This window comes from Halictus rubicundus, chromosome 13 (assembly GCF_050948215.1).
Source record: "Halictus rubicundus isolate RS-2024b chromosome 13, iyHalRubi1_principal, whole genome shotgun sequence".
Taxonomy (NCBI): Eukaryota; Metazoa; Arthropoda; class Insecta; order Hymenoptera; family Halictidae; genus Halictus; species Halictus rubicundus.
Genome location: NC_135161.1, coordinates 14,618,337 through 14,645,471, shown reverse-complemented (window position 1 = coordinate 14,645,471; position 27,135 = coordinate 14,618,337). Strand labels below are relative to the sequence as shown.

Below are 27,135 nucleotides of genomic sequence, written 5' to 3'. Positions count from 1 at the left end.
TGCATACGACATATCTATACATAAAACGTGTGTTACACATGTATATCTACTTCACATATGTACATATACATACGTTGTATGTGTTTAGATGTATCACGGTTTAGCGTAGTTTGATTTGGCACACGAGAATACAAACATGCACTCCAGAGTATAACACAACATAAAGTTTAACAAAATAATTTTGGTCGTAGGCTACTATACGTACATATAGTTAAATTTTTAAGCAACGTGAAACATTGCACGTGTTGCATTATAGGTTAGTTATGGAGAAAATAAAATATGATGGAGAAGGAAAAGAAGAAGGAGAGAAAGGAAAGGAAGAAGAAGAAGAAGGAAAAGGAAAAAAAGACAAAGATGAAGGAAAAGGGGAGGGTGAAGGGTGAAAAGGTGGAGAGGAAGGAGAGGAAACAGCAAGAAAGCGAGAAAACGATAAATAAATTTGTCAAAGAAACTTGCGAGGAAAGGGGAAGTACAAGAGCCGTAGGAATAATTGTTCTGACAACTGGCAGACTCGCAGGCTCGTAGGCTCGTAGGCTCGCAGGTTCGCAGGTTCGCAGGTTCGCAGGTTCGCAGGCTGGCAGTCTGGCGGGCTGGCAGGGCGAGAGGCGAGAGGCGAGAAGCGAGAAGCGAGGAGCGAGAAACAAGGAGCGAGAAGGGACGGCGTGCTGGTAGGGGACCAGGGACGAGTTGCGACGAGTCTGACTAAGGCGGGGCTCGCATATACCGCGCGAAGAGAGGTAAGCGGTTAAATCGGATTGGATTGGGGCGCAACTAGCAAGTAAGCGGACGTGGAAACTGGTTTGGTTTTGTGGGGCTTGCACCACTGCACCGCTCTTTCAGCGAGACAGTCCAATTTATGCATTGCGGCTATGTAGGGACTACACGATATCGAAACGCTGCGCCCGGGCTTACTTCACTTACCGTCATCATTCGTTGCAATATTATCAGAACTTTGCAAGTGCCTACAAGATCAAATTCACCGCAGTACATCGTCTTTGGTTATACAACACAGTGGTTATATTTTTTCGAAGAAAGTGGTGTAAAATAAAACGCGGAAGTGAAGCGAGATACACACGCAGCACATTCGAGATCGCGAAAATATTGGTGAATTTCGTAATATGAATTTTATACCAGTTGAACGATTGTGACCGTTTTGTGTCGTATCTAGTGCTCCGTTATACAGTTTACTCCAAATTTATACTGGAAAGGCTTCGAATCTCGTGCAGGTACATCATTTTCATAAGTATCGTTTTGCAATTTCTTTGGTTGTTTCGTCAACAGATATTCATTTACTCCTACTATATATTTATTGCGTCGCGTACGTTTCTACGTTTACAGTCTCTTAGTTTATTTATTTCCCATTTCCACGGTGTCATTGTGTTTGAGAGAGGTTATGGTATGTCGCGCCGACACAATTGTTGCTCGTACAGATAACCTTTCGTCATCCTTTTCGCGATTCTACCGTCGTATTCGTTTACCGATCCTTCGATCCGAATATTTTTTAAAATTTAATATCTTGTACATAGAAAATACATTATACTTATAAATGCGTTACTCTACGACGCAAAATTTACCGTAATGACCAATTATTACCGATACGAAGTAGACTGTGTTAGAACTTCGTAACTGCATATATGCCTGTGTGAATTCAATTATTTTTCTGTTCCGCTGCTGTAAACATTCTCTTTCTAAGGGTTTGTTACTTATTTACCTATTTATTTATTTATTGCGCGTTCTGTATACTTTCTGATGAAAGAAAAGGATTTTAAGATCAATTTAGAAAGAGAGAAGCGAACCTTCAACGAATTTCTCTTCAACAAATTGTTGCATTCGGTCTGTAAAGAAACTTGGTGCGTACAGAAATTACGTTGATTCGTTGATATTTAAAGAGAAGAAAAAAAAATAATGACTAGACTCGAGCGTATGTTATCTAGACATAAAAACACATACGTATATATGTAGGAGTACCGTGTACGTAGGTGTATGTACAGTGTACATGATGCTAACATGTCGAGGAAACGTTTTGAAGTAGAATCATTATTGAAAAAAAAAGTACGAGAAAAGGATTCATTTTGGGAAGTCGGTTCGTTCAAACGATTGAAATTAGAGCACAAGACAATAGACGACGCCTCTTGTACGTGCCATTTAGGTCCGTGATTCGTTATTTCATACAAGTGCATATTGCACGCGATCAACTTTTTCTTCTCAGTTTTTGCACGAGCCAATCAGAATTTGCGAATGCGCCTCAAAAGAAAATGGCTAACTCGTGTCGCTGGGTTCGAGCGTATCTTTGCGCGTCGTTTTGTGAACCCCGTAGTCTGCAATCACGTTGACGTCTATCGCCATTTCCTCGCAGGAGGATTCTGTTCATTTACTTTCTAAGGTATATACAATTTTCTTATCTTCAAGATTTGAAAACCTTTTTGTCGATGTACTTTTCTAACGGTGCGTTTTTAAAAGCGAGTGCTAATTCGTCGGTTAGAAGGGCATGTGTTGATGTTATTGTGAGTGCAAAAGTGCATCAACGTATTCTTGGAGAAATATGGATGCAGTTTCATTGCCGGCCGGCAAATGATTTGTAAAAAATTCATTTCGATGCTGTTCCTCACGGGGCTCGAGTCGCGTTACAATCTAGTCGATCAACTAACTATTTTCAATCTTTTTCTAGTGATTAGAAAATTTGGAACTATTGTATTCTCGTATTATTTCGATACGATATTTTCTTTTCCTTTCTTTCTTTCTTTCTTTCTTTCTTTATTTCTCTCTCTCTCTCTCGCTCTCTTTTTCTTTTTTTCTTTGGAGGGGTATCTTATCCAAGACCAAGGCTAGCAATAGCAATACATGTACGAACATTAATAACTCGTCGATGAAATTTTTCCCATTGCGTAAATTTCATTCGTATATTTGAGGATGAGGATACACGACGTTTCAGAGCTGCGACATCCGTTTATTCTTGAACGCGGGAAATTATACATACAGCTAGTCGCAAAATTGAGTGTACACGCATATTAGAAGTATGTTTATCGAAAAAAAAACAGACTAATAACATTACTTTTTGTTATATAATTTTTTTATTTTTTATGTGGGTGATGTATTTTTCTTTTCAATTAAAGAAACGTTAAAACTAAAACTTTTTAAATATATAACATTTACAATATTAACAACACGTGAAGCGTGTTTGTGGTCATTATCCTGTTGGAAGCGATACGTTGGTGACATTTTTTATTTTTCAATCGAAACTTGTAAATATTGATGGAAAATATTCAAGTATATCATCTTTTTCATTGTTCCCACTATATTGCCACTATATTCCCACATACACGATCGAACCGCTGCTGTGTTAAAAGTTGGCTACATATGATTTTTATGGAACTCTGTATTCGACTTTCCACCATACGATATCTTTGCTGCCTGCATCAAATAAATTGATTTTAGTTTCATTGGAATACATGACGAATTCTTTGGCAGATTCTAAACATTTTATTCTATTTACTTTAGAAGTGTAGGGTTTCTCGATGTAAAACTCTGCGAATGGTATCCTTTGATTATAGGTTTACCAAGTCTTGAGGAGACAGCCACTGCTAGTTTTGGCACCCTATTTGTTGCACAATATACAATCTTTCATTGCTCTCTGAAAGAATTTTCTTTCTCCTTTGATACCTCTTGTTTTTTTAGCATGCCTTCATATTTAAACTTATTAACTACTTTAGGTGTAATAGAATAAGTTCTAACAACTATACTACTGATTTCCCAAAGTGACTTTCCTTTACAATATAAATTAACAATAATATGATACAGAGAAACATCTGTTTCCTTTCTTTTTGCAGTCATTGTTGTAGCTGATGGATAATAATAAATGGAGGTTGAAACAATATGTTGTGCTATGTTGCGTAGTAACTTTCTATCTATGTATAAGAAAATTGGAAAACAAATGCATAACAACATTTATTTTTAGGGGATTTTCATTCTGTACGCACAGTTTTTCGATTAGCTGTACATTTGCTGTGTTGCATGTTACCGAAGGCAGACAGTGTTTTCAAAGTCTCTATGTGCTCCATTCATGTTTCTGCCTTTGGCGTGCTTCATTTGTGATTGGAAAGATTTTGAAAATCCATCGCTTGTTGTTATTCTTATTCGTTGTTGATACAAACAAAAAATACAAGCGTAATCGTAATCAGAAGAGACAAGAATGTATAGAGTATAATTTGAAAAAAGAACTAAAGAGATACTAATGTTTTTATTCGTTATTACGATTAAAACACAAAACGTATATATGCAAACAATGCGTGTAATTTGTATCGGAATGTGTTAGGATCTGACCTTAACATAACAAAAATATAGATTATTTTGGTATAGGACGTATAAATAATATTCTTGTCATATCGTCGTACTTTACAACGTCGGGCCGGACAACTGACTGGATTTGTTATTTTCTAGCTATGGCGGAAGGGAATGGGGAAATAAAAATGGAAGAAAAACAATCTAAGGAGGAAATGGAATACGTAGAAAGAACAGAAGATTTTTCAAAATTAATCCAGTATGGTTTGGATGAAAAAGTAGCCGCAAAATTGGATGAAATTTACAAAACTGGTAAATTGGCCCATGTGGATTTGGACGAAAGGGCGTTGGATGCTCTAAAGGAATTTCCCGTCGACGGTGCGCTGAAAGTACTCACACAGTTTCTTGAGTCGAATTTGGAGCATGTGTCGAACAAGTCTGCATACTTGTGTGGTGTAATGAAAACCTATAGGCAAAAAAGTCGTGCAGGTCAAGGTACCGGGACTGGTACCAGTACAACACCCAAAGCACCAGACGAGGATAAAATAAAGGTAAGCTCGTTAGTTATCAACGATATAGTTCTCTTTCGTTTCGGTGGATTTACATTTATAGCAAATAATTACTAAAACCAATTGTACCGTTCCACAGATAGATGATCCTCGAACGAACTGGGTATCCTTTAGATGTAACAACGGGACAAAGAAAATATGGTGGGCCTCCTCCGAATTGGGAAGGTCCGACTCCGGGAACCGGTTGTGAGGTAAACAGCATCTCTTAACAAGATGTAAAGTTAGAGAGAGAGAGAGAGAGAGAGAGAGAGAGAGAGAGAGAGAGAGAGAGAGAGAGAGAGAGAGAGAGAGAGAGAGAGAGAAAGAGAGAGAGAGAGAGATTTGTAACGAGATTGTTTTTCCGTTTCAGGTATTCTGTGGAAAAATCCCAAAAGATATGTATGAAGACGAGTTGATTCCCTTATTCGAAAAATGTGGAAAAATTTGGGATTTAAGACTAATGATGGATCCGATGGCAGGTTGCAACAGAGGATACGCATTTATCACTTTTACCGACAGAGAAGCAGCACAGCAAGCAGTCAGGGAGGTATGTAGACATTTTTTAATCTTGTCACGGCATAGGTACATGTTTGTGAAGCGTACAAATTCTGATACCCTCTTTAACAACATCTTGCTATGGGCAGATCGGCTCCCTTCATTTTTGTTTAAACAACATGTAAACACACGTTACAAAATTGTTATTGCTATCAAAATATTCGGTCTTTCGAAATGTTTAAATACATATAAATATAACTATTCTAGATATTAATATTTAACCGTTGTTTTTGTATCGCAATCTATATTTTTCGTCTACTCTTTATCCGTATTTGCTTGCATCGGTATCATTTTATTCAATATTGACGTTGTCGTTGTTCATTTAACCGTGTAACCGTACAACCGTGCAACAGTGCAACCATGTAACCGTGTAGCCGTGTAACCGTGTAACCGTGTAACCGGTAAGTAAAAGGCTAAGAAACGTCGGGTTCTATATGCCGACTGTGCATCATTGTCCCGACTTGTTTGGATATTTATCGTTTAACCGATTCAATTACATCAAATCAAATTTGTTATCCGAAATTCTTCCCGTTTTTTCTATTTCTTTTCTGAATTAAACATTTCGAACGAAGTTTTTCATATTCCTATGTGGCTTGTTCTACGTTACGTTTTCACGCTTCGTTTCCAGTAGTTTGAACTGCGATATCATATTATTGTTTCGCTAATGATCAAAGTATTATATAGAAAATTTTTCAATTGGATTATTTTAGTTGAGAACAATCCACATATTTATTTCGTTAGCGTATATGTCCCTGACCATGGAATCGTGTTTAAGTATATAATTACATCCAACACGTCCCTCTAAATTTACCAAGATTGCAATACTGAAAAAAGAAAGATCCAAGTACATATGTACGTATGTACATACGTATAGACGCGCGCGCGTACCCACACCCACACCCACATCCACACGTACACGAAACATGCAAACGCATTAACGAACGAAGAACTGTTCACACACAACAACCACACACACACACACACACACGCATTCACACATGCAGCCCCAGTTCCGCACACGCACGTCCACATATACATACACCCACCTACACATGCCTATACCTAGATCCATGGACAAGTCCCAATACACAACAACAATAAAATATTGATCCATGCAGAAATACAGGAAATCCAGCAAGAACAGCAATAGAGGAAACGAACGAAGAAAGCGTCGTTTAATACCATGACGTGGTAAAAAATAACCCTAATTTTTTAGAAAATGTGTGAAATCATTTTATTTAACCGTTTCCAATAGCCACTTTGGTGGATTCACGGTTTCGCTACATGGCTGACCACCGAGTACACGTACACATGTACACACGAACACACGTACACGCGTATACACGTATGTTTACACGCGCACACATGTACACGCAAACAGGCAACGATTTATGCAGACACGGATACGAACACGCGCATGCATACGCATATTCGTCTATACGTATATCTGTACGTATGCGTGATCGCGTTCGTATAGGTATACGTATACGTATACGTATATATGTATACGTACAAGTACGAAAAGATCACACGCATACATAGATACATACAGACATTAATATGATATCCTATGGATGAGTTTCTTTTTCCAGCTCTCCTCTTTGCTCAGTGGGCAAAATTGGGAGTGGAGAACCTTCCAGAATATTGATGATGAAATAATGATAACGATAACGATAATAATAACGATGATGACGATAATGATGATCATAATAATATGAATAATAGTAATAGTAATAGCAATAGCAATAGCAATAGCAGTTGGTAGGTGTAATAACGGTGATGCAGATGATAATAATGCAATAGCAATAGTAATAACAGCAGAAACATAAACAATCAATAATATCAGCAGTGATAACAGAAACGACAGCAGCAATGCTAATAATTATGATAGTGTTAACGATAGAAATGATAGATATGGTAATAACATGATCGTGACAGTATATCAGAAGTAACATTGATGATTTTTAAAAGAAACGTACGGAAGAGAATAGAATGGAATAGAATAGCATAGCATAGAATAGAATAGAATAGAATAAAATAGAAAATAAAAGAAAAGAATAGAAAAGAAAAATATCTCGCGTAGTTAAATTGGTTAGGGGTATGTGTACCCAATTGGTCGATTCTTATGGGATAGTGAGAATTTTTGTAAGAAAGTTTGGAAAAATTGGTAGGCTTAAAATTTGTTTCCAGGAACACGTGATCCGTGTACGCCGGTTTCCTATATTGTGAAGACTCGAGCGACAAAGCGCATGCCACTTTCTCGCTTTCATGGAACCACGCCATGTTGATTATTTCACTAAATTGCACATTTTTGAAAAATTTTTGCCTAAATTTTCCTGTTCTTTCGCAATTACATAAAACACAAATTATCTAATTGGAACAATATTAGGCATGTGTCTGTTTTCTTCATCCCACAGCTCGATAATCACGAAATAAAACCCGGCGAGAATCTGAAAGTAAAGATTAGCGTTCCTAATCTACGACTTTTCGTGGGGAACATACCAAAGTCAAAAGGCAAAGAGGAGATCTTGGACGAATTTGGTAAATTAACAGGTAAAGTGAATTCGAGGCGTGTGTACCTACCTATCTACCTATACCTACCTGTCTACCTGTATTGTAACTTAAGAGTGGTAGCTTTTAAGTAGTGGTTGTAGATGGTATGGAATTCTGGAGCATCCAACAAAACAAAACGGTGATCGCGCGCGCGTGATCGTGCGATCTACGATCTACGATATGTTACCTGTGGCACCTTCAGTTCTGGTCAGTCTCCTTGCCTCTCGGTTTATTAGTGAACAGTAACACCTCTCTGGTCCAAGTCTTCTTTTCCTCGCATATTTAGGTTGAGTTATGAGTTATTCGCTTCTCGCCAGTCACAGTAATCACACGTCACATTCCTTCGTTTCCCATCTCGCTCATCTCGGATTCTCAGATTCTCGGATTCTCTGATTTTCTGATTTTCCGATTAATTCGATTATCCGATTATCCGATTATCCGATTCTTTCTACATCGCCTACCGTTTTGTCTCTACCTGCTCATTTCCATGGCCGCTTTTCCTTCGGTTTTTCGTATTCCTGCATACTGGACCCGTTTCTTCTCTCGGCCGATCATACAATTTCTAACACTTTCACTGGAGAATCGGCTCGACTCGACTCGACTCGACTCGACTCGACTCGAATCGAATCGAATCGAATCGGCGCGTCGATCGCGCACCCTCTTTTTCTTTTCTGTTTTCTATTTTTTTTTTCTTTTTTTGGTTTTTCTCGTTTCTTCCAATCACGAACAATGCGGAAAAGAGACGGAGAAACTGAAAGAGAGAAAATGTGTGGAAGCAATAGAGTACGAGTCTTAGTTTGATCGGAAAGTTGCTAGATTGCGATTCGGTGTATGCAAAGATATCCGCGTGGTTGTTGTTCGTGTTTTCCTCCCGTGTTCGATCGTGTTCGATCGTGTTCTCTGCGTGGCGACACACTAACGCGGCGATTCATGACTGGGCCTCGAGCATGGGGGTATGGGAGATTTGCGTGGACCGCTGGGGCGTTTGGCTCGCTAACAAACGGACAGGCACTCCCATCCACCTATCCACCGATCCAAGCGTTCTAGCTCATTCGATATCCGACAGCCCACCACCACCCGGTCCAGCCACTCGGCCCGGTGGCCCGATCACCTTCGACAACCTCCTGCCGCCTCCTTCCTGCCACCTCCGATCGTCTCCGATACCAGGTCCGGGTCCAGTCTCCCGATTCGATCTTGTCAATCAACCAACCAACAACTTGTAATCGATAACCAATAACCAATAACCAATAACCAATAACGAATAGCCAATAATAACCAACAACAACTGCAACAGCCGTATGCAGTTAGTTCTCCTGGTGTTGCCTCCGCGATTTACTTTCCACGATATGAATCACGATCCTCGGCAAACTCGCTTGCCCCGACCCGAAAAACGTACGACATGTTTAAACCTACCCGAAGGTCGCTTCACGAAATCCCACGTTCAGACAGCCAATAAGCAGGTGAAATTGTAAAAGGCAAGCTTAATTGGCACTCTCCTTCCACATTATTCTTACAGCTGAATGATTATGAGATTCGGAAAGGGAAAAAGATTGGTGTTACCGTATCTTATAACAATCACCGCTTGTTTGTGGGAAATATTCCAAAGAATCGAGACCGAGATGACTTGTTCGAAGAATTTACAAAGCACGCACGTAAGTTGACAAATTGTCCTTAAATCAGCAACAACCAGTAACCAAAGGAAGTTCTGGGGGACAGATGGTGGGATCAATATCTGTGTTGTCTTTAGAAAACCGATCGGCTATCTATTCTCACTTTGTTACCAAAGATCGGAGGTGTGTGTCAGGTGGGTTGATTCGCGAACCCAGCTTGCAACTTTATCAATTCGCCGAATGATTCTCGTCGATTCTTGTCGATTTTCCTCGATTCTCATCGATTCTCCGTCGACTCGATTGGACTCGGTTAAATTCGACTCGACTCGATCACCTCTGATTTGCTTCGCCTCGTCTAGCGAATTAGCGCGCTATATGTATATGTACAATACATACAATACGTACGAGTATAACATTACAATGTACCTATAGTACGACGAGTCTTGTACCCCCGCAAAATTTTACTTTCACTAGTTTATTTTCAATTTCAACGATAACATTGTTTAATTGGTTCGAATTGTTTCTTTAGTTTTTCACGAAACTAGTATTTCTGTTCGGGTTTCAAAATGTAGAAGCGACGATTCGATTCGATCCGATTCGATTCGACGCGTCCTACGATCAAAAATCAACATACGATTATTATAATGTAGAGTAGAAGAACGACGGCGTCCGATGAGTCGCGACGCGCGAGATAGTCAATCTTTGATCGTTACCAGGGACTCGATTGTTGCGACAATTGATTTTGGGACGCTTCGAATTTGAAAAATCGCCGGGGAAAATACCGAAAAATCGAGGAGAATGGGGACAGATAGGGGTGCGGTGCGGTGCGGTGCGGTGCGGTGGGGGTGGGGGTGGGGGTGGGACGGTGAAAAGAAGTGAGAAGATCCACGTAGAAATGCGATATAAACACGGTGTAGTAACGTTATAAAAACGCTAGAAAATAGCACAGCGTCGATTAAACTCGAGAAATGTGTACACGTACGCGCACAAGTATCTATCCAATAATGCTTATGGATTAATTCTGGTAAAATTAGCAGCATTTTCCCGAGAAAAAGTTTCTATCCTTGAAATATATTTAGATTGATACTTGTCGTCACCGACTCGTAAGTGCGATCGAAGCGATGAACAGATGTGGTTGACGAATGGTTGTGAGCGAGAACCTGTATGCCTGTTTGGTTGTCTGTTTCGTTCGTACGTTCATTCGTTAGTTCGTTAGTTCGTATCGCATTTTTGCATGTAATATCAAAGTCTGGACACAGAGAGGAAAGGAGATGAGATACAGTATACAGAAAAGAATAACCAAGTGGAAGAACACAGAACGCAAAGCATAGAATACGTTAGTTTTGCATCGACGAGGCACAAAACGGTCGAATCTGAAAGTGCGATCGATGAAATTGTTAGAGAAAAGATAACGACGGCAGGACATCCGAATAGCGTTAACGATAGTCGAGGAACGCGGCCCGTATATTCGAATCGTGTATCGGTATCGTAAGATTGTACCGACAGGAATCGTCGAAAGCATCGAGCCACGAGTCCCTTGTTTGAAAGCAATTTCAGCATCGGATGCCTTGTCGTTGGCACGCGTTAACGCTTACGATAGAGAACTATAGACTATAGACTATAGACTATAGACTATAGACTATAGACGATAGACGATAGACGATAGACGACAGACGATCAATCATATTACCGAACGTACATTACTCGGCTTTTAAACTGAGAGGAAGGAGAGGAGAACTACGTTTTGTGGAAACAAGGGGCGAATCGATGGGTATAACGATATTAGCGTAACGTCTGTACTCGACGAAGAATAACGCGTGAAAGAGAGCCTCGTTCGCTTTCGATTCTACCAAACTTTGAACGATAGCTGCGTTGGCGGGAAATATCCATCTAAACATAGATCGACTGAAACGCGAAACTAAAAACAGCCACGATGTCACCGGATGTACGACACATCATTTTTGTCAGTGTGTCAGTGTCATTGTCAGTGTCGGTGTCAATGTCGGTGTCGATATCAGTACTGCCCACACCTTGCTCCAGTCGCAAGGGGAGTTTGAATGAATTTACAGTTTTGTAGCGTCGCTATCGCGTATTCGTGACTCGATCGCTGCACTGCATGGAAATTATAATAGCATGCTATTTTTTCTATTTATCGAATCTTCTTTATTCTCTATTTCTATTACATTACATTCATTACATTATATTACACTACACTGTACTACACTATACCATACTCTACTCTACTATACTCTACTCTACTATACTCTACTATGCCATACTGTACTATACTATACTATACTATACTATACTATACTATACTATACTATACTATACTATACTATACTATACTATACTATACTATACTATACTATACTATACCACGTGTTACATTACATTACATTACATTACATTACATTACATTACATTACATTACATTACATTACATTACATTACATTACATTACATTACATTACATTACATTACATTACATTACATTACATTACATTGTGTTGCGTTGCGTTACGTTACGTTACGTTACGTTACGTTACGTTACATTATGTTGCGTTACGTTACACTACATTATATTATTTTACATTATACATATTCTAGAGTAGCGTCTCTTCGCGCGAGTCACGATTGAGCACCGATCAAACGGAACGTAATACGTGATACTTTATCTTTCGGTGAAAAACTCTTGATATTTTTCCTATCACATCTGCACCTCTATCGGGGATCGGGATTTCAACCGTTTAGTTTCGTATAGATTTGCAAAAATTTGCTTGTCGGGCGTTACAACGTTTTGAAAATAGCTGAACAACACGCGTGTTCGTTTATTATCTTTGGACTGAAAATATATGTATCCCGAACGTTATTATCTTTCTTCTCTTCTTCTTCTTCTTCTTCTTCTTCTTCTTCTGTTGTTTTCTAATCCTCTTTCTTTTTCTCTTTCTTTTTTTTGTGTTAGTTTTTACTATGCGCTTTTCTTTTATTCTTTTCATTTTTGTGTTTATTTTCACTGTATAGATTTCGCCCTCTAAAAATGTTTTTATGAAATGCGAATTTTATACATTTGGAGCAAATAACTGTGTCGTGTGGTCGAATTTAGCACTTCCGCGGTAATGCATTTTTTTTTTAGAAAAACATTCGTTACGTCAGATTTTTGTATGGCAAAGCCAGAATGAATGATATATGTATGTCCATGAGTGTGGACGTGGACGTGGACTTAGACGTGGACGTAGACGTGGACGTGAACTCGTGGACGCGAACAAAGTTGTGCACGAGCGTATGTATGCTAGTACGGTGAGATTGTGGATTGTTTTGTTTGGTTTTGTTTTGTACTATTTTGTTTGGTTCTGTACATGCGTGAGTATGTAGTTTCGCCAGAATTCGATCGTCGCAGGCTCGTCGAATAGCCGTTTCTCAACGAAACGCAAGAGTAGCGTGTCAGCGTGACAGCGTGACAGCGTGTAGTTGTTTCTTTAGAACATGTTTCAGGATGGCGTACAAAAATCGTGCGAATGAGGTTGATTTTGAAGAATCGAGTTTTAGCCATCTGCGAGCAAAAGTTTGAGGCTCTGCTCATGCGTTACCTTACCGTCTCCTATTTTGTTTCGGTGTTTCGCCGATATCTACAACTCGCTCCAAATTTGCGATCACGAAATCGGAGACTCGTTCGGTAATAAAGCGACAAAGCCCGAACATTTTGCGAACATGTTACCAATTTCCTATATTTAAGATTAGGCTACATACTGCGTATCGGTAGTATAGCATTGTAATAATCATCGAGTATTTTTCTAGGTAAAGATAAGTATTTTTAACGCAGAAACAACTTGCTTTCTCGTTGCGTTGTCGTTGCAATTTCGGAAATGCTGGCAAAACAGCACGTGTCGGTGTATTACCAAATTAGATGTCAAATTTACATATTCGTATTCTTGTCTCTCTTTTTCTTTTCTTTTACTCTTCTCTCTCTCTCTCTCTCTCTCTCTCTCTCTCTGTCTCTCATTCTCTCACATAGCCTCATATAGACTCGCACATATGCGCATATACACATTCGCTCGTTCATACATACATACACATATACATGCCACACGCTCCGTGCTTATTTTCATTTTGACACTGTCATCTTTCGAATCTGTTCTCCTTGTCACAAAAGTTTCTCTCATTATCTATCTTCACGTTCGTTTGTTTGTTTGTTTTAGTCTTCTCTTCTCACCTCTTCTCTTCTCCTTTCCTCTCTTTTCTTCTCTTCTCTTCTCTTCTCTTCTCTTCTCTTCTCTTCTCTTCTCTTCTCTTCTCTTCTGTTGTTTCTTTTCTTCTTTTTGTTGTTGACGTTTGTGGTTGATCATCGAGAATACGAGTAGCCGGTGTAACGCCGAGTACATACAGCGTGCAGTCGATCGCATTTTACAGACTCCTCTGCTACACACCGTATCGAAGGAAAGCAAACCGAATCGATGTAAATCGATCGATCGAGTAGAGTACGGTATTTCCTGTACGCGTGCAACTTATTCGTTCGCGTAATTCGAGACCGTGCAACGCGAGATCGCTTCCATTTATTCTTTACGTTTCGGCAGTGTTTGTTTTTCCTTTCTTTTTTTCTTTTTTTTTTGTTTTTCGTTTTATTTTAATTTCGTTCTTCCTCTACATTTTGTTTTTTTGTTACTTTAACCGTAGATGTACATACTCGTAACGCGGTCGATGTCCCGATAAAATCGATTGATCCATTTTGTATAATTTTTCATCGTACAGCTGGCCTGACTGAGGTGATTATCTACAGTTCACCGGACGATAAGAAGAAAAATAGGGGGTTTTGCTTCTTAGAATATGAATCTCACAAAGCAGCTTCCTTAGCGAAACGAAGGCTGAGCACGGGTCGCATCAAGGTTTGGGGCTGCGACATTATAGTCGATTGGGCGGATCCACAAGAAGAGCCCGACGAGCAAACGATGTCAAAGGTGAGGAGAAACCCGGGAGAAAACGAAAAGAGTTCCGTGTTGCGGGTGTCTCTTACCTTTTCTTTACCTACTATGGTTTTTGACCAGCAGATATTTTGACTATCTAGGTACGCGTTATATCGAGCAACTCGTGTTTCAGGTGCGCGTATTGTACGTAAAGAATTTGACGCAGGATTGCTCCGAGGAGAAACTGAAAGAGTGTTTCGAGCAGTACGGTAACATCGAACGAGTCAAAAAGATCAAGGACTATGCTTTTGTGCACTTCGAGGAACGGGAGAACGCGATCAAGGTAAAAAAGAAGCCTCGAGACGAGACGAGACGAGACGAGACGTGACAGGATTCTGATGTTTACGCTGATCGCTGATCGTTTCAGGCGATGAACGAACTGAACGGCAAGGAAATCGGTGGATCCCACATAGAGGTGTCCCTAGCGAAGCCGCCATCCGATAAGAAAAAGAAAGAGGAAATGCTCCGCGCCAGAGAACGAAGAATGATGCAAATGTTGCAAGTTCGAAGCGGGTGAGTGTTTCGTCGCGTTTCATCGTTCGGGATTCGTGAGCGAACCGACGAAGCGCTGGGGCGGTGGAGCGCGGGAGCGCAGGAGCGGCAGAGTTTGTCAATTGAAAGGGATTCGTTTGCGTTGTTCAGAGGTTCTCCGTCGCATCCGAGCATGATGGGAGGCCCGATGCAGGTTCGCGGGCCCGGGCAGGGTCCTCGCGGCACTGGTGCAGGTATGCGAGGACAAATGGGACGAGGCGATTACGGTAAGTACTTCCGTACTAGTACAACTTTCTCCTTCCTCGCGATTCTGTCCTGTTGTTCTGTTTTCCGTTGTTCCCTTCTCCCGTTCCGTCCCGTTCCGTTCCGTTCCGTTCCGTTGTTTCGTTGTTTCGTTGTTTCGTTGTTCCGTTGTTCCACGATAACTGCAAACACAAATGCATTATGTTTATTCGGCGCACTTGATCACCGCGCTTTCAACCAACACCTCCGCAACTAGTACCAGTGCAACGCGTACAATACGTATACCGGCGTTGTTTATTTCTGTTGCTCGGACAATGTCACGTTTCGTTAGGTTCGCGTATCGCGTGTCGTGTATCGCGTTTCGCGTTTTGTCTTTCATACCAGTCGTATCGAGCAAGTTCACTTGACCGCGTTCGCATTCGATTAACTTTGGTCCGAGTGTCTACCGCGAATGTTACTTACTTGCTAACTTGTTTACTTGCTTTTACTTACTTAATTACTTACTTACTTACTTACCTATTTACTTACTTTACTTACTTATTTACTTGTTTACTGATTTACTTATTCACCTATTTACTTATTTATTTACTTGCTCACTTAGTTACTTACTGATTCGCTTTACTTTTATGATTATTTCGCGATTTCTCAAATTCGCGAGCTAGTAGAATATCACCGCCTTACGATTCACGATAATTCCCGTCTAAATGACTAAATGTCTTGACCAAATGATTTCCTCCTTTCATCTGTTTTCACGCATATATATGTACGTCTTTACGTATGTACACCGAGTGTGACTTAACGATTTAATAAGAGCATCTTGTTGCCTTACCACTACCACTTCCTGTCACACCTGTTTTTCTTTTGTGTGTGTATATACATACGATAGATGTACGAGTAGATATCGCGCGTACGGATGTGTGCGCCGAATCGATTCTTGGTCTTGATTCTCGGACTCGTCGACTCGCGGGATTGTTATATTTTTATTTTTTGGAGGCGCAACAAACGCCCTTTCGATGCAAACCTCCCACCGTATTGAGAATCGAGCGAGAATCCGTTTAGGCGACACTAATTTTTCTTAACGTACGCGCGACTCTTACTGTTACACCGTTATCGTTTATCTTTTATCGTTTATCGTTTATCGTTTATCGTTTACCGTTTATCGTTTATCGTTTCTCGTTTATCGTTTATCGTACGGACAATCGTTGCATGCGTATCGTTTGTTTTGTATTTACGTATTACGATGGTGCCTGAACGAAATATTACCTTTCTTTTTTTTCCGTGACAGTGCACAAGGATTATTCTCGCATTGCCAGATTTACACGAATCTTACAATTTTCTTCTTGTTCTTCTGTTTTTGCATTTTTGTTTTCTTTTTTGTTGGTTTACTTTATTTTATTTTACTTTGTCTCTACTTGACTCTCATCCACTTTACCTTACTTTACTTTACTTTACTGTACTTTTTTTTTTAATTTTTACTTTGCTTTACCAACGTCGTTAGTTTGATTACGTTTTACGTAAGCGTGTGCATTTCGTTGGTTTTGTATGCATCATAAATTCAAAAATTTGTTTACAGCTCTCGTGGAAATAGGTAAGAGATATCGTGATATCGCGACAATGAGTGGAACGTGGTAGAGTATTATCTGTAGACTTGTGTATTTTTTTCCGTTTTTCAATTCTGCTCAAGTCAAATGGGTGAAAGTATCGTGCGCTCTCTCGGATCATCGAAAATTGTGCTCCGCAGGGGGGGGGGGGGGGTTGCTCGAAAGCGGAAGCGTTTAAACATTGCGACAAAAACCGGTAGAAAGAACGGTTACCGGTAGCAGTGTTTTCAGGGAAAGATTTTCTATGATCCGAGAAAAGCGTGGCATTCGTCAGGACACGTGATGGTGGTAGGGTAATTGTTGCGAAGTTTTTTTTTTCTTTGTAATGTTGCGATGCAAAGGCAAACAGTTATTTTTTTCCAGGATGATGATTTCGTTGAATCGTTTTATGGTTTATTTACGAGTAATAAGTAACGTGGACTATGTACGCGGTTGTTCGGTTATACGAATTTTTCTTTTCTTTTTTTTCTCTTATTGGAGTTTAAGAACCATCTTTTCCCGGCATGCTTTTTCTTACTACGAAATACGAGTATTAGTTTTGAATAAGTTGTCGATTGGATTTTACATATTATCGTGGCTAAATTTGGGTCTATTTGTAATGTGTGTTTTTATAGATTATGATTACGACTATTACGGTTATGGGGATTATCGAGGTGGCTACAGTGATCCATATTACGATGACTATTATCGATACGAAGATTACTATTTCGATTACGCGCCGCATCCGCCACCTGCCAGAGGGAGAGGCAGGCAGCCTCAACCGGTGGGTCGCCTTTTTTAATCTAAAGTCGTTCTAAAGTCGTTTCCGTTCTCGAATCATTTCTTACTTTTAATATGATTCGTATATCTATGTGTGTGTCTCTGTATATGTGTATATATATATGTATATATATATGTTCTCTCTCTCTTCCTCTTTCTCTTTCTCCCCCTCTCCCACTTTCTCTCTCTCTCTCTCTCTCTCTCTCTCTCTCTCTCTCTCTCTGTCTCATTATCTCTATTTCACCCACACCCTCCCGCATCCAGCCGGTTTGTCCTCCCCTGTCCCGTTTCTCTTCCTTTTTCTTTCTCTCACTGTAGGCGTACGTACATATATGTACATATATACATATATACACACATCAACGGTAGTTTGACTGTGGCACAGTGTTCGCGGACGATCCCAACAACATGATAACACGATCCATTTTACGCCTTCCGACAAACACCTGCTCGCTCGTTCGATCGCTTGCTTGCTCGCTCGCTCGTTCGCTCGATTGCTCTTGATCGAGAACAGAGAGCGTATCGTTGCTCGCGTAATCGAAGAACACGATCTTTCCCAGTATCGGAAATTCTAAACGGTTTGCTTCGCTGCACTTGCGTGTACGTTATGCTTCATAGCCGTATCTTCGATACCGTGAAACGATAACGCGAGGAAACACGCGCAAACAGACAAGAGTCTCTTCTTGCCCTGTCCTTTGCAAGTTTCAAAGTCAGAACGCGGGTCTCTGCTTCTTCAATTACGATCAACAAATCAACGATCGGAAAGCCATCGAGTACCTAACAACCGGGAAACATCCGGTACTAATTCTAGTAACAGTAAAGATAATAATAATAATAGTAGTAGTAGTAGTAGTAGTAGTAGTAGTAGTAGCAGAGGTACTAGTAGTAGTAGTAGTAGTAGTAGTATTAGTATTAGTTGTAGTAGTAGTAGAGGTAGTGGTAGTGGTAGTAGGAGTAGTATTAGTGGTAATAGTAGTATTATTAGTGGTAATAGTAGTAGTAGTAGTAGTAGCAGTAGCAGTAGCAGTAGTAGTAATACATAGTAGTAGTAGTAGTAGTAATACATAGTAGTAGTAGTAGTAGTAATACATAGTAGTAGTAGTAGTAGTAATACATAGTAGTAGTAGTAGTAGTAGCAGTAGCAGTAGTAGTAATAGCAGTAGCAGTAGTAATAGTAGTAGAAGTAGTATTAGTAATAGAAGTAGTATTAGTAATAGAAATAGTAGTAGTAGCAGAAGTAGTAGTAATAGTAGTAGGTAGTAGTAGTAGTAGTAGCAGATGTAGTAGTAGTAATAGTAGTAGTAGTAGTAGTAGTAGTGGTAGTAGTATTAACAGCAGCGGTTTGGACAGCAGAAGAACCAATCAGAAACAGAGAGAGAGGGAGAAAACAGAGTCACCAAGTAAGATGATGGCGATGGACAGGGAAAGAGGGACAGTAAGGGGGTAGGGGGCGAAAAAGAGCACGAGAGAAACAAGATCAAGTGGGGAAGAAATGAAAATCTCGAAGAGAAAAAATAAGTAGAAAAGAGCGAGCGAGAGAGCAAGCGAGCAACCGATCAATCCTCAATTACGTGTACATTTACTAATAATTCCATTGCGTCGACTAACGTAGCCCCGTTTGTCCGAACACACTGCCACTTTCAAATTGCTTGCCAATCATATCTGAGCCATAGTAGACCCATTCTAAATTATTCAACGAAAACTCAGCCGGGAAAAGTTTCACTAAAAAAAGAAAAGTAAGACAGGGAAGTCGAAAAAAAAAACGAAATTCAAAAGCGAGCGATGGAAACCACGTTTTCGAACCGAGCAGAGCGAAACAGAGATACAAAGGCGGATAGAGATAGAGGTATTACGTAGATAGAGATAGAGACAGAGACAGAGACAAAGACAAAGACTGAAAACAGTCTTTTCTCTCTTTTCTTTTGTCCGGCTCGAGTTTGAACCGCGGTTCGAGTTCGAATCGAGGAGGGAAGACGAAGGCGAATAAAGTTGCTGGGATCGTTTAGCGCGTATTGTAGGTTTCCTTGAAGGTTTGCCGCTGCATGCTGCGTTGGTCCACGCAGTCGACGAGCGATCGAATTTCAGCAATAGCGAAACAGTTCCGGTCGTCTCTGCTTGTGTTGCTTTCGCGAAAACGTAATCGCGTCACGAATTCGCGTGACTCGATCGCGTCAACCGTTGTCTCGTTCCGGAGAAAACGATGCGTGCGTCTCGTGGCTCGGATATGATATACGCATAGATCGATAATCTGTATAAGTATGTATATGCACATATATATATATATAGGTTTGTACGTATATATATATATATAAATATGCGTGTTTGTGTTTATTTTTATACATATACATATATATATATATATATATATATATATATATATATAAACATGCACGCATGCATATTCATAGGTACATACGTACCTATACATACATATACATATATGTATTTGTATGTCAAGTTACAGAGATTTTAATATACCGTAAAAGAGTATTGGGCAACGTGCAATCGTTGTTCTAATTGCACCACGATGGACCTGTTATTCGACCGACTCGACGAATAGACTGGTGTTCGTCCGAAAGATCTACGGTTCGATAAATCGGTAGATCGATAGATCGATAGATCGAATAGATCGACGACTAGATAGGTAGACCAACGAGATAGGAGACGAAAGCATCTCGAAGGTAGCTCGGACGATTCGATCGTTTCGGTGTTATAGCATTCCTGCAGCGCGTGTGTGTACACGATTACGGATATCCTAGTTTCTGTTCGATGTCGATTCAATTCGTCTTCGAACATACGGTAGCGCGACCGGTTGGCAGCTGATCGCTCTGGACCGGAGTCGCACGGCTTTATTCGTTTCCGATGTTTAGCCGGAAAGTATACAGTTTGTTCGATGATCGTCTCGGCGTTCTAAAAATGGATTGATCGTAGACGCAACGACAACACCACCCCCCATTCTCTTCCCCGTTATCGTTTTACTTTGTCGTTGAACTATTTGGTCGTTCGTTTGGCCAAAACGCGCTCGTCGGACGTTGCTGGAATCGTACTTGATTATCGTTGCGTGTTTCGATCAATTAGATTTTTTTCGTTTGATCCGCTTGTCGAGCGTACGTACACCGTACCCGCTCCTTTACTTTTCATACTTCCGATTGATCGTGGAGTCCTTCCGCATCGATTCGTTCGTTCGAATCGCAATCGCCCCCATCCCCTTCACCCCCTTACGGCCTTTCTTCCTTACGGAAGCGTTTATTCGATTTCCCGTTGAATTCGATCCGATTCGATCCGTCCCGAAACCGACCGGAAGACGATCTCGTACGAATAACGCGCGCAACCTTTTCACGGATGGGTCGTGTCGTCGCGTTGCAGCGGAACAAAACAATACCAAGAAGACGAATAGAGAGTATAGAGACCAGTCCCGTTCAGCTATCGCCTTTGCGGACAGAGAATTTGATTTCCCGGGCAAAGGCGACTCGGCGACTTGGCGCGCAACGAACCATGCCTCCTTTCGATGGTTCAGTTATGCTCGCGGGCATGGGCGGGCATGGGCGGGCGGCGCTTGCCCGTCGCAAGGCCTGCTGAACGGGACTGGTGCATATGTACACCGAAATTTCGTTCTACGAGGAATCTCGATCGATTTTTCTGGATCGCGTACCGCGTTTAGTAATCGGTAGCATCGATAATATAGTTGACGTTTGATGCTTGCTTCGCCTTGTAAAAGTGATATTTATGCTTCGATTAGCTCGCTGTAACGACCACTCGCTTCTCTAATGGTATCGTTAAAAGTTGATTCGTTGAATTTTGTTGTTGCTGACAGTGCAGTAGGTTGACTCGCTTCAAACTTTCCCGACCAACCACAGTATCGAGAACCAATACGCTTTTCGCTTTACCTATCTTCCACTGGATCGAATAACTTTGCTAATACTGTCGCCGCTGTCTGTCAAAAATGTGGTTAGTCGACATTTGCTTTCAGGTGAAACCCTTCTCCTATCGCTTTCTTTTCTTGTTACCGTAGCATCAGCGCTTATCCATGTATACGTATCCGCATTTGTATTCGTATTCGTATTCGTATTCGTATTCGTATTCGTATTCGTATACGAGTTGCATAATACGATATGTCGGTGCGACGGAGGGTGCATCGCTGAACGTCGCGTTGGCATTACGGTTTCGTTCGGTGCGAGACCAAGCGAAATCCACAACAACACGCAACAAAGAGAAATTTTGGCAGCACAGACTGGCCCAACTTGGGAAACGATCTAAACACGACAAGATCGCGTGCTTGTACCGCGTGTTTAGCGTTGCATCCTGAACACACGCGGCGGATACACGAGCAATCTATCTCGGAAACCCGTTGACCTCGATGTTCCTTCTTTCTTCGCATACCCCCTATCTTCTTATTTCTTTCACGCAACGTTTATTCTCTCTGCTTATTTTTCTCTGTGCAATAACTTGTTACCACATGTATATATAGATGTATAGATATGTATGTATATATACATAGCTGCGTGTAGGATACATGTAAAATACTTGTTAGATGTGTATATAATGTGCAATGTTCGTATGTGTGTATATAAAACGCGCGTTCGGGTACAGAGTTAGCCGATACGTTACACGGTGGTACACTTGATCATTTTTACTTATACGGGTTTGTACATATAATATGGAAGTATACATAATTATATATATATACAAGGTATTTGAGTTTTTGTATCTAGTGGGCGACGTAGAACATGTACACACAGTTATAGCCGATCACCCTCAACGAGATGCTAATTCGCATACCACGAGTCCAGTCATTTGCATCGTTTCTAACATCGTTAGGACTAGCTTGCCAACGGATAATGTACAGACAACAATGATAGATAGAAGAACAAGTACTTTATTGGTAGACGTGTCGTGTGTGCGCGTGCGCGTGCGCGTTCTCGCGCTCGCGCCTGTATATATATAGATAGGAACGAGGGAAGTAACACTATTGCGTGAAAAATCTTGGATCGCGATGTCGAATTACATAAAACTAGAATAGAATATCGAGTATTATTAGGAAATGAAACGATGGGACGATAGGTGGTGCGTGCTGCCTTAGGCGAGGAAAAAGCGAGAGACGGAGAGCAAGAGAGGGAGCGAAAGATACATATATATATATATATAGAGAGAGAGAGAGAGAGAGAGAGAGAGAGAGAGAGAGAGAGAAAGATTGGGGGTGAGAGAGGGGGAGAGAGAGAAGGGGTGAATGAGAGAGAGAGAGGGAGAGGGAGAGTTTTATGCTATAGGAACACAACAATAATAATCAGATGGGGTAACGATTGGGTGTGTGTTATTTGGTCAGGCTGGACGTGGTCGTGGAGTAGTGCCGCGTGGCCGAGTCGGTGGCCCGCAAGTCCGTGGCCCAGTCAGGGGGGGACGCAACCCCGCAACTTCAGGGGCCCGTGGGCTCCAGCGGCTGTCCGCTCGTGGGGGGGTCCGCGCCAAGGGAAGTTTACCAGGTGAGGATGGTCTGTATCTCCACGATAAATCAATCATCTTTTACGACTCTAACGCATTTGACCGGATTCCGACGCAAGACATATTCCTTTCCTCCGACTGTACACGTTTTTCTTTTCACAACGCTCGTTGTTCGCGGTCGCGGTCCAGGTCCCGGTCCCGGTCCCGGTCCCACTCCCGCTCCCGCTCCCGCTTCCGGCCCGATTCCTGATCTATCCTCCAGTCAGCTGGTTCCGTCCCGTCGATCCTTGATACACGATAAAAAAAAAACCACGTAGGCGATTCCAACGGTGGGCATTATCATCCTGCTCCTTCTCCCACTCCGTTGTTCCATTTTCGATCTATCTCGTTCAACCTTCGACGATCCGTGCCTCCCCGTCATCGCTCCGATCGTTGTATCGTTTTCTTCTTTACAGGCAAACGATCTTTACATCATCATTTTTGTTCGCTATTAGTTACTGGTTATTTCTTTTCCGAGCGTTTGTTCGTTTTTCATTCCGACTTTAAACAGACGGATTCACTGCGAACACGCGTGCATTCGCGACAGCGAGAGAAGTGACGCAGACGCAAACACAAACAGAACGACGTCTGACGACGACTCACGACTCTACGGACCGACGAAACGAAACGAAAACGAAACCGAAACAGATAGACAGTAGAAAGAACCGATCGGCCGTATCGGTGTGACACGACACGACACGACACGACACGACACGACACGACACGACACGACACGACACGACACGACACGACACGACACGACACGACACGACACGACACGACATAGCACGGTACGGCGCGGCGCGGCGCGCGTTCCGATCAGCGAGGTGCTCAAGATCGGTTTGTTTGTTTGTTTGTACAGCAGGTAAACGAAAATTTGACGGGGGTCACCAGAACCAGGGGGAATCAAAGCGTCGCTTCCAGAGCAACTGGGGAAACCAACCCCTCGCCCAACAACCATTGGGCAATGCGTACGGATTGGCGAGTGTGAACGGTGGTAGTGGTGGTGGTGGTGGCGGTGACATCGGATTCGGCGGCAGACAAGCCGCGCTCGCCGGTGTTTCCAACGACGATCACGAGTGGTACCAAGACTCTTACCAATCGTGGAGCTAACTTCTGCGAGTCTGCGAGTGTGAATACGCACGTACAACACAAGCACGAACGCACGCACGCACCAACAAACGGAAGAACCAACCAGTCGACGGAACGGATTCGAACGATCGTAACGCGTGTACGTCGGACCAGAGGAGAGCAGCGAAGGGAAAGGGGAACGACAAGCGAAGGGAGAAGAACGGTAACGCTCGAGGAAAAGATTGCTGTGGCCCAGACGGATCTTTGGTACCGGAACCGGAACTGGAACTAGAACCGGAACCGGAACCTAAACTGAAACTAGCGGGACGGCCGGAACAACCGAAGGACATCGAACAAAATGGAAATGAAAACGGAGACGGAGACGGAGACGGTGCCGGAAGCGGAGGCAGAGGCGGAGGAGGAGGTGGTAACGGATGTGAAGATGATGAGAAGGAAAGGTAATCGGAGAACGAGTTATCGCGAATCGTTTACCTCGGGGAAGAATCGCGTAGATGCTAGAAGGGCAAAACGACTGGGAGGAAAGTACGCGTTGTTGTTCGCTTTACCGTTCTGGTACACGTAAATGCTTTCGTACGCACTTTCGGGTACAAACGTAGAAACGAATCGAAACGAAACGAAAAGGAAAGAGAACGAAGAGTACGAACGAACGGAAAGAAATGGCAAAAAGGTGAAAAAGCGCGCGATGCGACGTGCTCGGTGCCACCACCATCGCTCGCTGTTGTTGTGATTACATATACAGTGATGTGCCACTGGAACTAATTATTACATCGGAGTGACCACCCAACAACCCACCCCGTACTATTATTACTATTATATATATTATATATACATATAGATATATATAATACGATAATACTAATCTAAGTACCGCTACTGCATTGTCACATTGTTTACTGCCAAGTGATACGAAGATCGGCGATGTTGACATTGGGATTGTGATGACGATGGATCGTATTAGTTAAGAGAAACTTCGCCAAGGCGAAAGCCGAAGTGAAAGCGAAAGCGAAAACGAAAGCGAACGCGATAGCCCGCGGTTTTATCGTGCGTCGATTCGATTTTTTGATTCTGCGCAAGACAAACAAAAAAAAAAAAAAAAGAAAAGAAAAAGAAAAAAAACGTGGCGCGCCGTACGCTTTCGAATAGGTCGTGGGAAGGGAATCGAGTTGCGAATCGCGACGGAGCGACCAAGCAACCAAGCGACGAAGGAGAATATTAGAATGTGTTATCGAAATTGGGAATTGTGAAGCGAGTGCGAGACCGAGACCGAGATCGAGATCGAGAGAATGGATCGCGACAAAATTTTAAGGGCGCGAATGGTATTCCGTGTCGTGAACGTTCATATCACACCGCCTAGTTTCGATCAAAGTTGCCCGATCGATAGCGACCAACCAATCGGCAACAGGTGTGCGATGCACGTTTATGATTGTACGAATGCGTCCGCGTGTTTGCTGCGCGCCCACGCATTCGTACGCATTCGTACGTATCGGTGTTCGTGTTCGTCGTGTGTGTGCATGTGTGTATGCGTGGAGCGCGCCTAGCGCCGCTAGACCTTCTATTGTTGGTCTATAAATGTGTACAGTCAATGAAACTATTATTATTATTATTAAGGGTTGGACGAGATTTACAGAGACGAGGAAAAATAGGACTGCGACTGCGACGAGGACCGAAAGACGCCGAAGAACACGTTGACGGTAGTAGAGCCGACGTTGACGCCGGACAATTACGTTTTGACGCTGGCGAGAAAAGAGTTTATCGTCTTTATCAAACACGGAGTTCTGGAGGACGGAAAACATTTTATCTATCGACAAAATTATTCATTGAAAAGAAGCCCCCCCCCTCCCCAATCGTATGTAGGAGATCGAAATGTAGCGGAAAAATATTAGGGTCTAAATTATTAGTATATTTATTATTTATGGCTGTCTTTGTCTTTTTTGTTTTGTTTTTATGGTCGGGCGACGAGAAAAAAAAACGAGTCGTCGACGGAAAAAAAAAGAATAGCCGAACATAGTTCGCGATAATTAGGAAAAAGAATGTTTATTCGTGTAGTTTTAAAATTTTGTTTTTTTTTATTTTGCTGAAATTTTGCCGGTAACGATAACGAAACGATATAACGATATATGTTACGTTTACGATAAACGTAAAATCGCGCGGAATCAGTTGAAACGTACGTGCGCACGGGGACGAACAATTTTTCGTTTGACCGAAACACTCGACTGACCACCCGGTTTGATAATGATAGTTACGGATTGATTTCGAGATGCGTAACGTGTACGCAACGTTTACAAATGCATGAACACATACGGCAAACATTTTGAGTGTTGACTCGTTGTTATTGTTAGTCTGTTAGTTAATTAGTAAGAGTTGTAAGTGCGGGCTGTAGTTGGTCCCTGTCCCTGGAGCCCAGACACCCCCCTGTTCTGGAAAATATTCTGAAACGTGAGAGAGAGAGAGACACGCGAGCTAACAAAATCCGGTAGTTTTACACGCACCCCCTGGTTTACGACGATTACATCGGTAAAATCGGATAAATAAGGATAGAAAAGATCGAATCAAGGTACAGAGAAACGGAGAATCAAGAATCAAGAATTAAGAAACTAGTAACTAGAGAAAGCCAAGAAAGAAAGAAAGAAAGAAAAAAAAAACAAAGAAATAAAGAAAGAAAGAAAAATACATCAAACAAGAACGCACGTGTAATCGAGAGTTAGCTGTCGAGTTAAAGATCGAGCGACCGCACATCCCATCACCGTTTACATTCTTGTCGCCGCGTAGCCGATTTCGACCAATTTCGAGAAATTTCAAACCGTGGATTTTCATGATTTATCCGACGATCATATTAGACCGTATAGCCCATAGACTATAGACTATAGACCATGTAGAGAGAAAGAGAGAGCAACGGATATCGGATTGGTAGGACGCGAAACTAGAAGCGCGCGCGAACCCCGACAGAACGAAACGGCCGACGCCG

At 41.8% G+C, this 27,135-nt stretch overlaps 1 protein-coding gene across 8 annotated transcripts; it reads left to right on the top strand.

Annotated features, from left to right (window-relative positions):
- Window positions 1-611: 611 nt before the first annotated feature.
- Syp (synaptotagmin binding cytoplasmic RNA interacting protein) lies at window positions 612-25,915 on the top strand. Of its 8 annotated transcripts, none has more exons than XM_076798772.1 (13): window positions 612-737; window positions 4,438-4,829; window positions 4,931-5,038; window positions 5,197-5,373; window positions 9,451-9,586; window positions 14,294-14,499; window positions 14,639-14,788; window positions 14,873-15,018; window positions 15,148-15,263; window positions 16,814-16,828; window positions 17,456-17,604; window positions 22,924-23,089; window positions 23,941-25,915. In XM_076798772.1, exons 2-13 carry the CDS (start codon window positions 4,440-4,442, stop codon window positions 24,189-24,191), a joined length of 2,010 nt encoding a protein of 669 aa, XP_076654887.1. In that variant the 5' UTR covers window positions 612-737; window positions 4,438-4,439; the 3' UTR covers window positions 24,192-25,915. The 8 variants fall into 8 exon arrangements, with proteins under 8 accessions (XP_076654887.1, XP_076654888.1, XP_076654885.1 ...); XM_076798773.1 differs by lacking the exons at window positions 612-737; window positions 9,451-9,586 and adding exons at window positions 759-1,226; window positions 7,799-7,934; XM_076798770.1 differs by lacking the exon at window positions 612-737 and adding an exon at window positions 760-1,226.
- The last annotated feature ends 1,220 nt before the right edge of the window (window positions 25,916-27,135 follow it).